Below are 13,815 nucleotides of genomic sequence, written 5' to 3'. Positions count from 1 at the left end.
ATTGAGGTCAATTTCATGTGCTTGACACGTGTGATGCCAAGTGGATGAGTGGATGGATGATACCGTGGCCCCTGATGTTGCTGCTTTGTTCATATTGCCTCCTCATCCAATGCTGCCAGTGGCTTTGTTCGTTGGTAATGGTACTGACTCATTTTGACTGTTGGTTTTATTTCTTAAGCATGGGTTGTGTCAAGATAAAATTGGAAATATTTGAGTTTGAGATTAAAGGGGTTTTAATGTTTGGGGGTACAGGTGAGAAGCTACAATTTGAAAAAGAAAAATTGATTGGGTAAAATTGAGAGGTTTCTCTTACTTAGGAAAATTAACCAGAATATTTTATATATATATATAGGATGAGGTAGAACACTGTTTTTTCTTAGATTCTCATTGTGGAACTTATCTTTAAAAGAAGTAAATAATGTAATGAATAATAATACTACTTGAAGAAATAGAATTGTATAGAAGTAAAATCATCTTAGATTAATAAACATTTTATTTGAGAAATATTAAAAAATATATTAGATACATACTTGATCTGTAGATACTTCTTGATATGCCATAAGGCTATGAAAACTTTTATAAAATTACTACATTTTATAAAACTACTAAAGCTATTTTTCACAACTTAGACATTTGTCTTACATGCTTTAGAATTTTTATAAAAAAATTCTATATAGCTTTCTTGTTAGTTAAGTATATAAAGAGATAAGCTTAAATCATCTTTAGTCGTCTTAATACATGTCTTTTGATTTAGTCTTAGTTAAAGATTCTATATTTTTTTTTCATTTGATAATAGCCATTATGATTCATTTTTTTATTTATAAAAAATTACATATTTTCTTTGATTCTATTCTTTCTCTTTTTATTCTTATTTTACTTAGTTGTACATATATATTATACATTAGTAGTTTATCTTTATAGTCATATTCTTATGTCACAAACATAATCAATACTTATAATTATGTAGATAAGAAGAGTTTGGTAGAAGTGAAGAAAGTAGATAAATTTGATAACATCTTGTGGAGAAGTTTTTTAGAAGCTTCATAGATGCAAATTTGACTTTATGTATGTTTGTAGGTGATTTATACATTGAAAACTTGACTAATAAGTTAGCCATGTATTGCAAAGGTTGGTAATTTGTGGTAAAAGTTGGCCATGTGATGCATGTGTATAAAACATATTTTGCAAGTTAGACACATGTTTTGTAAGTTGGACATATGTAAGAGGTCCTATAGAACATCATTATATAGTTCTTAATTAGATAGTATATATGGAGGCAAAAGTGAAGTCTTCTTCATTCTTATCAATATCTTTTTTGTTTTTAGTCTTATTTTAAGAGTCTTTAGTCTTCTTGTCTTTGGCAATAGCCATTGTATTTAAAACATTATGATATCTTTGAATGAATATTTATTCTTTTCTAGTAATAGAAGAATGAATTGACATTTTGGTTGTTTGTGATTCATATCCTAGACAATTTGATGGATATTTCTAAAATTAAGTAGATGATTTGAAAGCACTAGTAGCCACTTCTATATGCATTTTTTTAGCAAAATTTTAAAAATACTAAGCTATGTATTATGTAATTAAATTATATAATATGTATTAATTGTATAATTTATGTCTTTGACACCTTGGCATATGTTGAGACATATTACTAATATTCAATAAATAAATAATATAAATCTATTTAAAATATTGTTGAAAAACATTAATATTGGAGTAATAAAATTGGCACAAAAGCAATAAAACTTAATCTTTGACCAATGACAAATAAGTTTTATACAATATATGTCTCTATACACAGAAATTAAAACAAAGGCATCAATTCATTAACAAGCTTGAGCAAATTCTTTATACGGAAACTGAAACAAAAACTTTTGTTATATCTATTCAAATATTTCCAAATGGAAGGTGTTTTCCAAAATCAAATGAAGCAATGAACTAGTGTTGTGGTAGTTCATGCTCAAATGAGAGCATTATAATGAGTTTGTCTAGCAAAAATCATGTTTGTTCCTGCTTCGATTGCTCCAACATCTGCATGATCAATTAATTTAGCCATGGAGGATGATTAAATGCAGATAGGAATCATTAGGAATTGTTGTAGTCCATGCATTCTATGCCAAAAAGTGTGAAAGAAGGCCCATTGATTTCTCTACGACATGCAAGTTGGATCCCACTTGCACTTAAAAAAGAATTTTTATAATAGCTTATTAAGTTGAAGGGTAGATTTGATATTCTCACAAAAGTAGAGTAGATTTGCAATTGTCAAGAATACAAGGATATTCTTGATGTTTCAACATATTTCAAAGGAATATATGCTATATTTTTCTTTTTTTTAATGGAAAGTAAATTTGAAGTTAAATCCATAAATATACTTTATTTGATATGATCTTCAAGTGTATACTTATTGATTGATGTATTTGATTAAGAAATTTTCTTTGTATGTAAATAACTTTCAAGTCATATCTATTGTTACTTTTAAAGACACCAATGAAAACCAAAACTTTAGATGATTATTTAATCTTGGTACTAAACATCACAAGTAACAATAGCAATTTGTGAACTACTTTCAACATAGTGTTTGTTCAAGCCCAGATTTTGTATAGTATGTGTATTCCTTCTGCAATTGTAGATTTACAGATCTTTAACTTCTCGTGATTGGAGGGTCATGTTACAATTATCAAGGTGACATTGACTACCAGATTTTTTTATCTCAAAACAATAAATTTCCAATCATGCAGAAAACGTCTCAACAATGAGAACCCAAGCATGCAAGAGTGCCAAGTATACCCGATTGAACTTGTATAAAGGAACAGTTCATACACGTGTCTCTACACACTTCTGAAAAATGTAGCAAGTTCCAGCTGTATGTACAAGGCTGTGTTCAGAAGGTGTAGTTAGCTATGGAGGCCATCACTGCCAAAAGCAGTCCCTGTCAATACATTCATGGACCTTTGTCCCTGAATGCAAATGTATTCGTGTTTCACTCTTGTCTAGGCAGAATACAATAGCAGATCACTGAGAATCTGATTTTCATCCTGCGCCAATCAATAAGTGGACATCAAGTGATACAATTGTCACAAATCTGCCATGCCCTATTCCAAAAATGAATTAGATACTCTACAGTGTGACTAACTGCATTATGAGACGTGAAAGATATTATGCCACAGTCGATGGAACAAGCGTCTGTAGTCCCAGTTGCCTAGCTTTCTCTGAATCATCGAAGTGTGGGTCATGTGGAAATAATCGTCGTTGGTCATCAGTAGGATTTGCCAACCAGTGCCAATAAATCCAAGCAGCACCTACCACAGCGGCCATTGATAGCGCTGCCAAATGTCCAAAGTATTTCACGTCGTTGGCAACAATAGCCACCCCCAGCATTCCAAGTTCTGCTAAACTTGCTAATGATACTTCTGTTGTTCCCACGAGGTTGGCTTGAGTTGCTGGAATTGCAGTTTGAAAAATCTGGGCATCCACCATATCATAGGCCCAGTAACCTAAGCGGGAGACGACCTACAAGTATCAATAATCAAAATAGATCAGAAACAGCGACTCCAAAATTTGCTCAAGAATAATGTTAGTTGATTTTTTAGAATAATCACTTTAGTTTAAATGGTGTTCAAAATCTAAGAGAATGCTGACAATTTTAAGTATGAAGAAGGATTGCAGATAGAAAATTATCACTTACCGTTAAGAAGAGAAACAAAATCAGTGAGTACTGAAGCCCAAAGGGGTTGCTCAAATATACTGCAACCGCCATAGCAAGCACCAAGGCTTGAAAAATTAATGAAGCCGCACCTGCCTGCGAGACCGCATGCACGACCACATTTATTATTACAAATTCTAAAACAAAAATCCAGAAACACAAATTTTGTGCCGATTTCTTACGGAAGTAACTGCATTCACTAAAATACTAACTGATTGTTAACAACTACAGGTACTAATAGTACCTTCAACACCCCAAGTTTGCCAATCAGCGTAGCTGAAAGGAAAGTTGCACCAAAGCCCATAAGTGCACTCAATCCTCTAAACAAGCCAACCAACGAAGGATTTACTCCTGCCAGATCACAAACAAATGTCAGTTTCAAGATTACTTAAAACAGCAACCGTGGGTACTTTCACATGTTTAAGAGAAATGAAGCAAATCTAAGCATAAAAGTTTCTTACAAAACTACAAAACTTAACTGAACAACAATCCATCTCCATTCCTCGTGTTTTAAACACCCGAAATATAATGCATGTGCCAAAATAAAGCTATTGAGAAGAAAAAACTAAACCAAATACCTTGTTGGGTAAGATACGTCGTCATCAAGCCACCTGGTGCTAAGACGGCATTGAAGTACAGAAGCACATACGCTAAACTAGCAGGTAAAACAGGTTGCGCCAAGTATTGTTTCCATCCACGTATCACAGCTTGCAGTCCACCACCTGCTGTACATTAAATTTACATCTTGCATCAATATATCTGCACCTTGTTTTACATCCTTGTATTGGCATCCGAATATAGCGACATGCATTCTCACGAGCAGTTATTGGAGTGCTCGATGCTTTTAGAACTGATTAGGACAAACAGATACATATGATATTTATATGTTAACCAACATAAATGTCTGTCAAAAGCACTAGGGTTATATTTTCGTTTATTTTCCCTTTTCTTTCTTTTTTAAAAGTACACATTAGACTCTCCCAGACATTGAACTAGCAACAAAAAAAAAACTTAATCATTGCACCTGCTTCTTCGTGTTGTGTATCTGTATTACTGCCCTTTATCTTGTCTCCAACAGTTGCATGCTTAGGACGCTGTAGAGCTCCTTTCGACAGTCTATCAGTAGCGTCCACCAGTTTAAGCTGAAATTAACATGTTGAAAATTAAAGCAATAAGCGAAATTCAATGACCTTACAGGTTGAAAATTCGTCGCTCGGCAAAAAAGAAAAAAACTCCACTTTTAAAAACAATCCAACCATTGCTTCGCACACACTTCTGCAAAATTCTTGACTGTTTCAAGATCAAGTAGCAGATACTCACCAAAATGGGAAGCGCGACGACCATTACTCCAACTGTCATTTTCACGCACAACTTTGGGTCGTACTTGGACAATAACATTCCAAAAACAAAAGGACCTGCTATCTGCAAAATATAGAAACTATCTTCAATTAATTACTCACCAAGCTTCTATCCTCTTGAGGTCTACCATAGTCTGGTACACCTTAACATACTCAAAGAGAGGAAGGGATAACTAGAACACCTGGCATCCACTCCAAAGTCAATTTAACATCAACACCAGACACAGTGCATACCTCGCAGACCAGCTCAACCCTCCGTAGAGTAGCATTTGCATTTGACAATGCAATAGGACGATTCGCGCCGGCCAGCTGTTAAACAATGAAAAAAGGTAGCGAATTTTAACATGCACGTGCATCAAAGACGTGATTCATTGACTCAAACACTCAAAAAATGAACAACATTTCTGAAGACATGACCAGTTAAACTGAAACCAATTGATCTCTTGAGATGGAAAGTTGAGGTTGTTGAAAAACGAATACAAGCATGAAAACGGTTGTTAAAAGTAGCATTCACACTCCAACTTTCTGATGAGCAGCAGCTAACAGACACTACGTAAGGATGGCAACATTAACTATCCAAATCATCCATTTCCTTGTTACATACAGTCAGCACTGAAACTCACCGAAACTACCCAATCTCTTTCAAACGCCACACCACTACCCAGTCCAGTTAGCCGCTCAACAGCAGACGCCGCAACGAGCACCAGAAACCAGGGTTGAAGAAATAAAACGGTGGCTGTGGAGGCTATTGGTGCTGCTCCACTAAGGGCATACACAGTAGCCCCTGCAGAGGCCAGCATAGAAAGCGTCTGCCAAATTATAAATAGGACTCGATGTTAGCTAGGGAAATGTGACAAAACATGAAGCAATTGCACTAGGTAACTTGAATGTGAGTAACTTAGAATTATGTATAAACCAAATAAATTCAAGTTTACTGTGAAAGAAATGACATCACTTGATATTTACACAACCAACCTGAACAATGCATAACCCTTTAAAAGCAGCCACTCGAGGCATGGAATCCAACATAGCTCCTAACCAAGGACCTGCAGCAAATATCACAAGCTGCCAGAAATTCACAGACAATGTTAGTCTACTTTCAAATTATGCTGGGAGAGGGTGTGGAAATGGAAAATAAAAGTTGTACGATATACAGCTCACATTTCTCTTCCTTCCTCAAATCTTAAAATTTGAATAAGGACCCTCAACGATTTGGTTTCAACAATCACTAAGTTCCTGAGCAAATACAGGCAAGTATGAAGTTTATGAGAACCTACCTGACTCACGAAGCTGACGACGGCAACAGGAAGGAGGGTGTGATGCATCACTGCAATGACAGCAGGCCATGCGAAGCGCCAAGTATGCTCCACGAAGCAGGAGGCAAAGTAGCTGCCATACAAGGCTGAACTAACCAAGAAACCGAGAGACACGACAAAACGTAAGAGAGTGCAGGAGCACAGGAGCTATATAGCAGATAAAGCTAATCGCAACAACAGGAATTAGAAATTTGGCTCATATTTCACTGCGGTTGTTCCAGATCCTTAGAAAAATTTACTTCACTTCAGTCTATTCAAGCTGTCGCCTCTTTAAACTACAGGCAGAAACGTTCAAGAAACGAATGGTCACAAAAAAATAAAATAATACTAATATTTACTTCATCAAGTACGAAAGGTATTTACCGCAAAGACCCTCGGGATGTGCCGGAGTTGCGGCCAACTTCTCTTGTTCCTCCAAAGATTGTACCTGGTGGCAAAACAACCCACATAAATTATCGTATCGACCTCACTTCTTTCAAGGAAGCTGACGCCGTTCTCTGCCAGATTCGCTAAAATAAATCTGTTGTAATCTAAATAACACTGACACGATTCGTAAGAGATGGTACAACTCTGATTTCACGACTGCTCATTACAAGCTCTCCAGAAAGGAATATTAATCACTTTGAAATCCCACTTCACAATTAGAACGAAAAATAACTCACAACGAATAATTCGTCCCTGTGATCTGAAGAAATGGCGTGACACAATAATTCCATTGCATTTTAGTAGGTATCAGCTTCTCCAAGTATGTCCAAAATGCGTACCTGCAAGGTAGGTAACAGGACTTCCAAGGCTCCCTCATCATCGGTCGGTAAAGACACTTGAAGTGCTTCCAATTCACTAGCAATTGTTGCATTCAATACAGCTTCCTCGCTCACAACATCGATCACTTCGGCACTAACCTCTTGGTAGTAGCACTTCTGCGATGGGGTAGCAACATTTTTTCTGCAACATCCGGCACTTCATTCAATTCTAAGACGGAAAAAAAAAAAAAAAAAAAAAAAAAAAAGATGTAACTCCATACGAATACAGCAGCGAATATCATTCTCTTAACTACTCAGTTCATTCAGACTCCACAAACCTTATCTAAAAATTGCTAAAAACACTTACGTAGAGTTTCGAACCATAACATAAAATTTAATGAAGATGATAAAAGTCGACTAGGAACTGAGCTATGTCGTGGAAACCCTAAAAAAACCTCTCTAAGATGTCAATCTCCAACACCGCCCTCGAATAAACATGTAACGATAAAACTTGACAATTCAAAGTTCTATCCCACCTGAAAGCAGATTGCAGGTCAACATGTAGCCATCCTTGTTTAAAATTTTGAACGATGTTGCATTTCCAATCTTGACTTCCTATCCGTATTCTGACGGGGGCACCGGTATGTGCCCTTCGAGACACTTCTGCCCTGATCTTTGCTTGCGGCTGACGGGAGCGCAGCGAGGGGCGTATCAAGGTATGGATCGCCATACCTATTACTTCTAGGTATCCTTTGGTCTAATTGCGTAGCCTTGAGAGAAGCCCACCCTGTAAACACTTCTTTTACCATTCAGCGAGCGTTTCAACTTATACTTGAAACCTGCCTTCTCACCAATTGATTTCCCTGGAAATGTCGTGCTTCAATCTGGAGATTCTCAATAGAACTCGTCCACAAACTTGCTCTAAAAAAATATTTTAAAATTCACAAGTCCCTGTAGAAATCACCAAATAATTTCTCCAAACTTCTCACATCGCGCAAGCTCACGAAAGAAACCAGCTTATGATACACCTCCAGTTGTCCCATAGACTTGCACTGAGCAGAAGAGCTTTAGCAAATCTCAAGAAACCAAAACTGCAGTGCAAAGAATGCGGAACCGAGCTTCAATGAACAGGCCTTCTCTTCTTAGTGCCTCCTGCGTACCAACGCCCGCCTGCAATGCGCCCCTACCACCGCCTCGTTCACAAGCACGTCCTGCCGTGATCCAGCCCTCTTTGCTTCATGTCACGTCACTTCACTTCACTTCACTCCCTCACTACGAACAATTACCAAAAATCATTGCAAGAGTCGAACAATCGCATGCAGCATCAACCAACACTCCACAGCAATCGCACCTGAACACTAATCCACATCAGAGCCCACCCTCGTGCTCGAGACTGCTCGACGGCCACACCGTCTGACGCCTCCACAGTCCACCTCACTGAGATTCGTCAAAGCAGAATGAGTGCGAAATCCACAAATCCGAGTGAAAGAAGCGAGAAGCTTCGAAGTCAATTGTGTCTCCACCTCAACTGACGCCAATCACGCACCTGGCTGCTTCATCAATCCACCCGGATCACGCAAACGAGCACACACAAGGGGAACAGGCAGTTGCGCGAAGAGCAGCGAGCGAGGGATCTGGACCGGATGATGGAAAGCAGCAAATCTGGGCATTAAGTTGGCGCAGCAATCGCGGGCCCGGTTGACGAATGGTGGTCGTGGCTCCACCAAACCGCGGTTGGCGAATGATTGCCTTCTGGCGGAGACCTATCACCGCTCTTTCCCCATTATCCAACCCCGCTCTTCCTTCTTTCCAACTCACATCCCCGTGTGAAAAAGACCCCTCTCCGTTGTGTCGTTTCTGACAACCGGGATTTTCCTCTGTCTGTTCTATCAACAGGGGTTGGACATGATTGCTCACTGTGGAACGGAGCTCGAAACTGCGAAACCACAAACCATATTCATTCCCGAAGCCAATTCAAGGTTGTGTGATTCATTTTTGTTGCGAGGTTGTGCGTGAGGAAGGGTTGAACAGGAAGAAGCTTAAGTTATCAGACAGAGCTGGTGGTTGGGGGCCGGGGATTGGAAGTGGGAACCCTACGTGGTCCAATGCTGAGTGTGTGTGGAAGTGGTGCCCCTTTTTTTCGACAATTGTGATCGCAATCCAGTCAGTGGAAGTGGAGCGCATGGAGAATCTGTGCCACCTTGACCACACCCTCGCCCTCCCCCGTTCCATCCACGGCCCCAGCCTCATCTCCACTTCACAGCCTTTTCATTTTACTTCTACGTCTAACTTTTACTTTTACTTTCAACAACTTTTCTTCTCAACTGAACTTCGCTTTGTTGAAACAGCAACTAGGAGTTGTTGACATGTGTATAATTTAAAAATACCAGAAGTAATGTGAAATTTCAAAAAGTGCGTTCGTTTTTTAGGAAGTTCGAGAGTTGAGGTATATTAGTATTATTGTTATATATTAGTAGAGCTTTAGGTTTAAAAATAATCTAAAGTATTTTTAAACTAACACTTATGTTAGGTTTCAATAACAAAGAAAATATTCAAATCTTCTTGATTCTAATGTTGAATGCAAAGTAGACTTTGAAAATCTCAAATTGAAGGGAAGAAATTCTCAATTTTGAAGTTACATACAATTATTATTATTATTATTATTATTATAGAGCTTTAGGTTTAAAAATAACCCTAGGTATTTTTAAACTATCACATATGTTAGATTTCAATAGCAAAGAAAAATCAAACAAATAACATACATTAATGCTAACATATAATAATAATAACACTAGGGAAATGTTAAATAGATCCAAGTTTTTACGAAATTGATCTACCCATCCTAGCCATTGTGAAAAAAAGAAAAAAAATTACCTCTAGATTTATTTCTCTGCTACTTGATCCACAACCAATTAAAACCAACCACATTTAACATAATTATCATATCCTTTGTCATAGGTGGATTGATTTAGTAAAAGCATAGGTCTATTTAACATTTCCCTAAAAATATTGATACGTTTTAAATATATCTTAAATTTAAAAGTACATTTATATTACAAAAATCATGTTTATTTATTTACAATTAAAAAATTTAAAAGGATGATTTTTCAATCAAATACTATATCATATATACAAATTCCTCATAATTCTAAACAAAAAATTCACTGAGTAAAAATCACAAATTATTAGAAAGAAATTTCAAATGAAGAGAGGATTTGACCTCCTAAGATTTTATATTTATTCTATACATGATATGTAATTTGTCATAAATACTTGATACCAAAAAAGTTTTTGTTTTTGTTTTTGTTTTTGTTTTTTTTTTCAAGAGATTATCTAAATTGGGAAGTTATTAATTTATATATACATTGATATTATAATTTTATGATTGCAATAAAAAAAAATGGTCTAAATTACAATGATCAAAATAAAAAATAATGTGTTTTTTGAAGTAAGAACTTATAGAGTAAGCATTTTAAAGTTACTTTATACATTCAAATTCATTAATTGTCATTGATAAAAACCTTTTTAGTAGCAAGTTGCTAACTTAACAAAAAGGGGCTTTCTTAAAATGTGTATCTTCACCCTTGTCCTCTTAAAGATTTGAAGACTTAATGAATGAATTTGAATGCAGAGGTAGATTAATTCTAAATTAAAGAAAAATAAAATAAAAACTAAGTTGTATATAATCAATAATAAAAATCAAACTAAAGAGTACAATCTAAAATAGGAATTAATTTTTTATATCATATTATATATACAAAAATAAATTCATTGAGTGCATTCTTGTGGTAAATGATAAGATCTGTTTATTTTCTCGATTTAATTTATAATATTTACTCAAATCTGCAAGTTCTTTAATTTGTAAGAGTACTTAGGTAAATGGTTTTGATTTTATTTAACATCTCTTTTCCCCTGTTTGTTTTTGTTTTTGTTTTGTTTTGTTTTGCTTTTTTTTTTTTTTTTTTTTTTTTTTTTAGTTTTTGCATGTGGTACAACAAAATTACAGATTCTAAAATTTTATTTTAATTTTTGTACATGTATAATCTAACTACATGTTATTTCTAAAGAGGTTATGTATATAGGTGTTATAAATATATTTCTTATTATTTTCTTTCTTTTTTCTTGACACAAAAACAAGATATATCCAATGCATTAATGAATTTGTAAAGTTACACCAAAATTCTTAACTCTTTGTATCTGAAAAATGGAGTTAAGAATAATAAGAGGAAGAAGCAACTATTAGAGCTAACTTATTTATACTTTTGTGTAAAATTATACTAGAGTCAGGTATTTCAAAGTTTCATTTAATTATCTTGTCCAATTTAGAACCTAATATGTGTTTTTTTTTGTCATCTATAATATATCTCGTCTCCTGAGAAAGATAGTCTCATGTTTTGGATGTTTTGCTAGTTTCATTTTACCTATTTCCAATTGATTTGTTCATATTTGATTAGTTATTTGTAGATTAATTATTTAATATAGAGTTTACTACATACTTCATTCTCAAATAAAATTCTGTTTCTTTAAATCCACATGGTCCATGGACAAATTTTCCTTAATAAGGGTTTGATATTACAAAAATATTTAAAATTTGGAGGATATAGCTTTAAAAAAAATAACTTGTTTTCAAGTGAATGCTTTCTATTGTCCATATTTCCAAGAGTTTGATATTAATTTATATAAAACAAGGTAGCCTAACTCTTCTACAATTGCAATAGATAGATTGGAGTTTATTTGTACATACAAAATTATTCTTTTAAATTATATATTTAAAACTAATAACCATCAATAAATGTTTAAAAATTTGACAAATGAATCTATATTTAGAACATTAATTCATAACATTAGGTTTCTAATAATTAAATGAGTCTACTAGACTTTTATTAACTAACAAAATGAATTTATAGAAGCCATGAAGACTGCTAAGCCACATAGCTATATGTAATTGGGCAAGGCCACCTAGTTGTTATAGCAAAAGCAATCAACTTAGATTGTAAAGCCCATGTAAGGATGATTTCTATTAGGTCTTCAACATATGAGATCTAATAACTAATAATTGAATAAGTAATACTAATTAATGAGAAGAATAATATCTATATATATAGATATTGATGTTTTGTGAGGTAGTGTAAAATAAGAGGCTAGTTATTAAAATATAGATTTTAATTATTTTATTAAAAATAGATACATATATATATATGTATATTTATTTATTTATTTAAAAAATTACTTCATATAAAAATAAAAAATAAATGGTTTTATTTTAATGTAACTAAAATTTTGTATGTCTTACTTTTTTGGTTTATTTATAAAACTATTTTTTATTTTCTAGTATACTATAAAGTAAGCTTATTACTTTTTTTGTGATTAAAGTTGATAATTTAAATATGCAATTTAAATAATTTTATACATTATTTATTTAATTAAAACTATCATTAATATACTTTTCATTATTTTGTAAAAATAATACCATAAATTTGATATTATATATATATATATATATATATATATTATACATTATTTTAATCAAAGCAATGTAATAAAATTATTTTTTACTATTATATATTTATTATATTTATATTATATATTTTTAAATATATTTAAATCAAGTTAAAATTACATGTAAAAATTCACATAAATAATTTATCTTTTATTTAGTTTATTTAGTTTTTTAATTTTAATTTAAATTTGCATTATTATCATGAATACTAGTGGTTAAACCTATTGGTTTTTTCAATGTTGAATATGTTTTTGGCAGCCAATAAAAAATAAAAAATGGTGATACATTTGCCACATCAGCCATGTGCAAGTCGGGACATTTGCACTCCTATTGCTGCCGTAGCTACCGCCGCCATCTTGACCCAGTCCATCCCATCCCAACCCATCCCAACCCATCCCATCTTAACTTGGTTGGTTCCATCCTTTGATTCCAATAACTGGGTGACTTCGTAGTAATTGCATTAAATCTGTAACTGGGTTTTATTGCCCTATTGTTCCAACCAATGGCATTTTTTGACGCTCTAGCTAAACACAAGCTGGACAATTTTGTAAATAAATAAATATATATATATATATATATATATATATACACGTAGATGTATAATAACTTATCATTGTTGTTGTTCATCCATATAAAATATTTTTAAACTAATATTTTATACTGTGATAATACAAGATTAATCCTATTATTATTTTTATTTAAAGTTAAATGGCACACATATATATATATATATATATATAATCACTCTTATGGATTTTATTGTAATTCATGTAAATATATGGGCCTTGATACTTTATTATAACAAAGAAAAAATTGATACCTTATTGATTATAAGATATATTTTTAAAATATTATAATTTTATTTTCTGTGCAATCACATTGATAGTATAGGTTCTTCTTTGAATATGACTCATAATAGTATATTTATTGTATAAAAATATTAATTTATTAATCAACAAAGAAGACCTCAATAAAACATTATAAATACCAAAGGTAATGGAAATTGTTGGAAATTTATACATCATTTTGTAAGGTATGTGATAATAAGACTCTATCTTATTTATTTTATTTTATTTTATTTTACTATTGTGTGTGCTTTATTTTTGGTTGTAATGAAGATTTTTAGATTGATTGCAAATTTATCTATACTCTTTGTATTAAGTTTTAAATACTGTTGCAAACCATAATATTT

General features: G+C 33.4%; 1 protein-coding gene across 4 annotated transcripts; it reads right to left on the bottom strand.

Annotated features, from left to right (window-relative positions):
- Positions 1 to 2,785: 2,785 nt before the first annotated feature.
- On the bottom strand, positions 2,786 to 8,756 carry LOC112282721 (solute carrier family 40 member 3, chloroplastic). Of its 4 annotated transcripts, none has more exons than XM_090250640.1 (14): positions 8,475 to 8,756; positions 7,660 to 8,334; positions 7,145 to 7,325; positions 6,744 to 6,807; positions 6,342 to 6,466; positions 6,040 to 6,129; positions 5,688 to 5,873; positions 5,299 to 5,373; positions 5,027 to 5,128; positions 4,731 to 4,848; positions 4,285 to 4,431; positions 3,951 to 4,057; positions 3,689 to 3,802; positions 2,786 to 3,513 (listed from the first exon to the last, which is right to left on the bottom strand). In XM_090250640.1, exons 2-14 carry the CDS (start codon positions 7,851 to 7,853, stop codon positions 3,160 to 3,162), a joined length of 1,857 nt encoding a protein of 618 aa, XP_090106766.1. In that variant the 5' UTR covers positions 7,854 to 8,334; positions 8,475 to 8,756; the 3' UTR covers positions 2,786 to 3,159. The 4 variants fall into 4 exon arrangements, with proteins under 4 accessions (XP_090106766.1, XP_090106767.1, XP_024376487.1 ...); XM_090250641.1 differs by having other exon boundaries at positions 4,285 to 4,428; XM_024520719.3 differs by having other exon boundaries at positions 4,285 to 4,428; positions 7,660 to 8,756.
- Positions 8,757 to 13,815: the final 5,059 nt, after the last annotated feature.

The sequence above is a fragment of the Physcomitrium patens genome, chromosome 5 (genome assembly GCF_059467195.1).
Source record: "Physcomitrium patens ecotype Gransden chromosome 5, ASM5946719v1, whole genome shotgun sequence".
NCBI classification, from domain to species: domain Eukaryota; kingdom Viridiplantae; phylum Streptophyta; class Bryopsida; order Funariales; family Funariaceae; genus Physcomitrium; species Physcomitrium patens.
Note: the sequence above shows the minus strand (reverse complement) of the source record. Positions and strands in the feature narration are given on the sequence as shown.

Excerpts from the sequence above, each read along its gene's own strand:
- LOC112282721 (XM_090250640.1), bottom strand. The coding sequence starts at position 7,853 with ATGGCGATCCATACCTTGATACGCCCCTCGCTGCGCTCCCGTCAGCCG. Across the intron at positions 3,803-3,950 it reads GCAAACTTGGGGTGTTGAAG|GCAGGTGCGGCTTCATTAAT; the intron begins GTACTATTAGTA and ends GCGGTCTCGCAG. Across the intron at positions 3,514-3,688 it reads TTTTGTTTCTCTTCTTAACG|GTCGTCTCCCGCTTAGGTTA; the intron begins GTAAGTGATAAT and ends TGATACTTGTAG.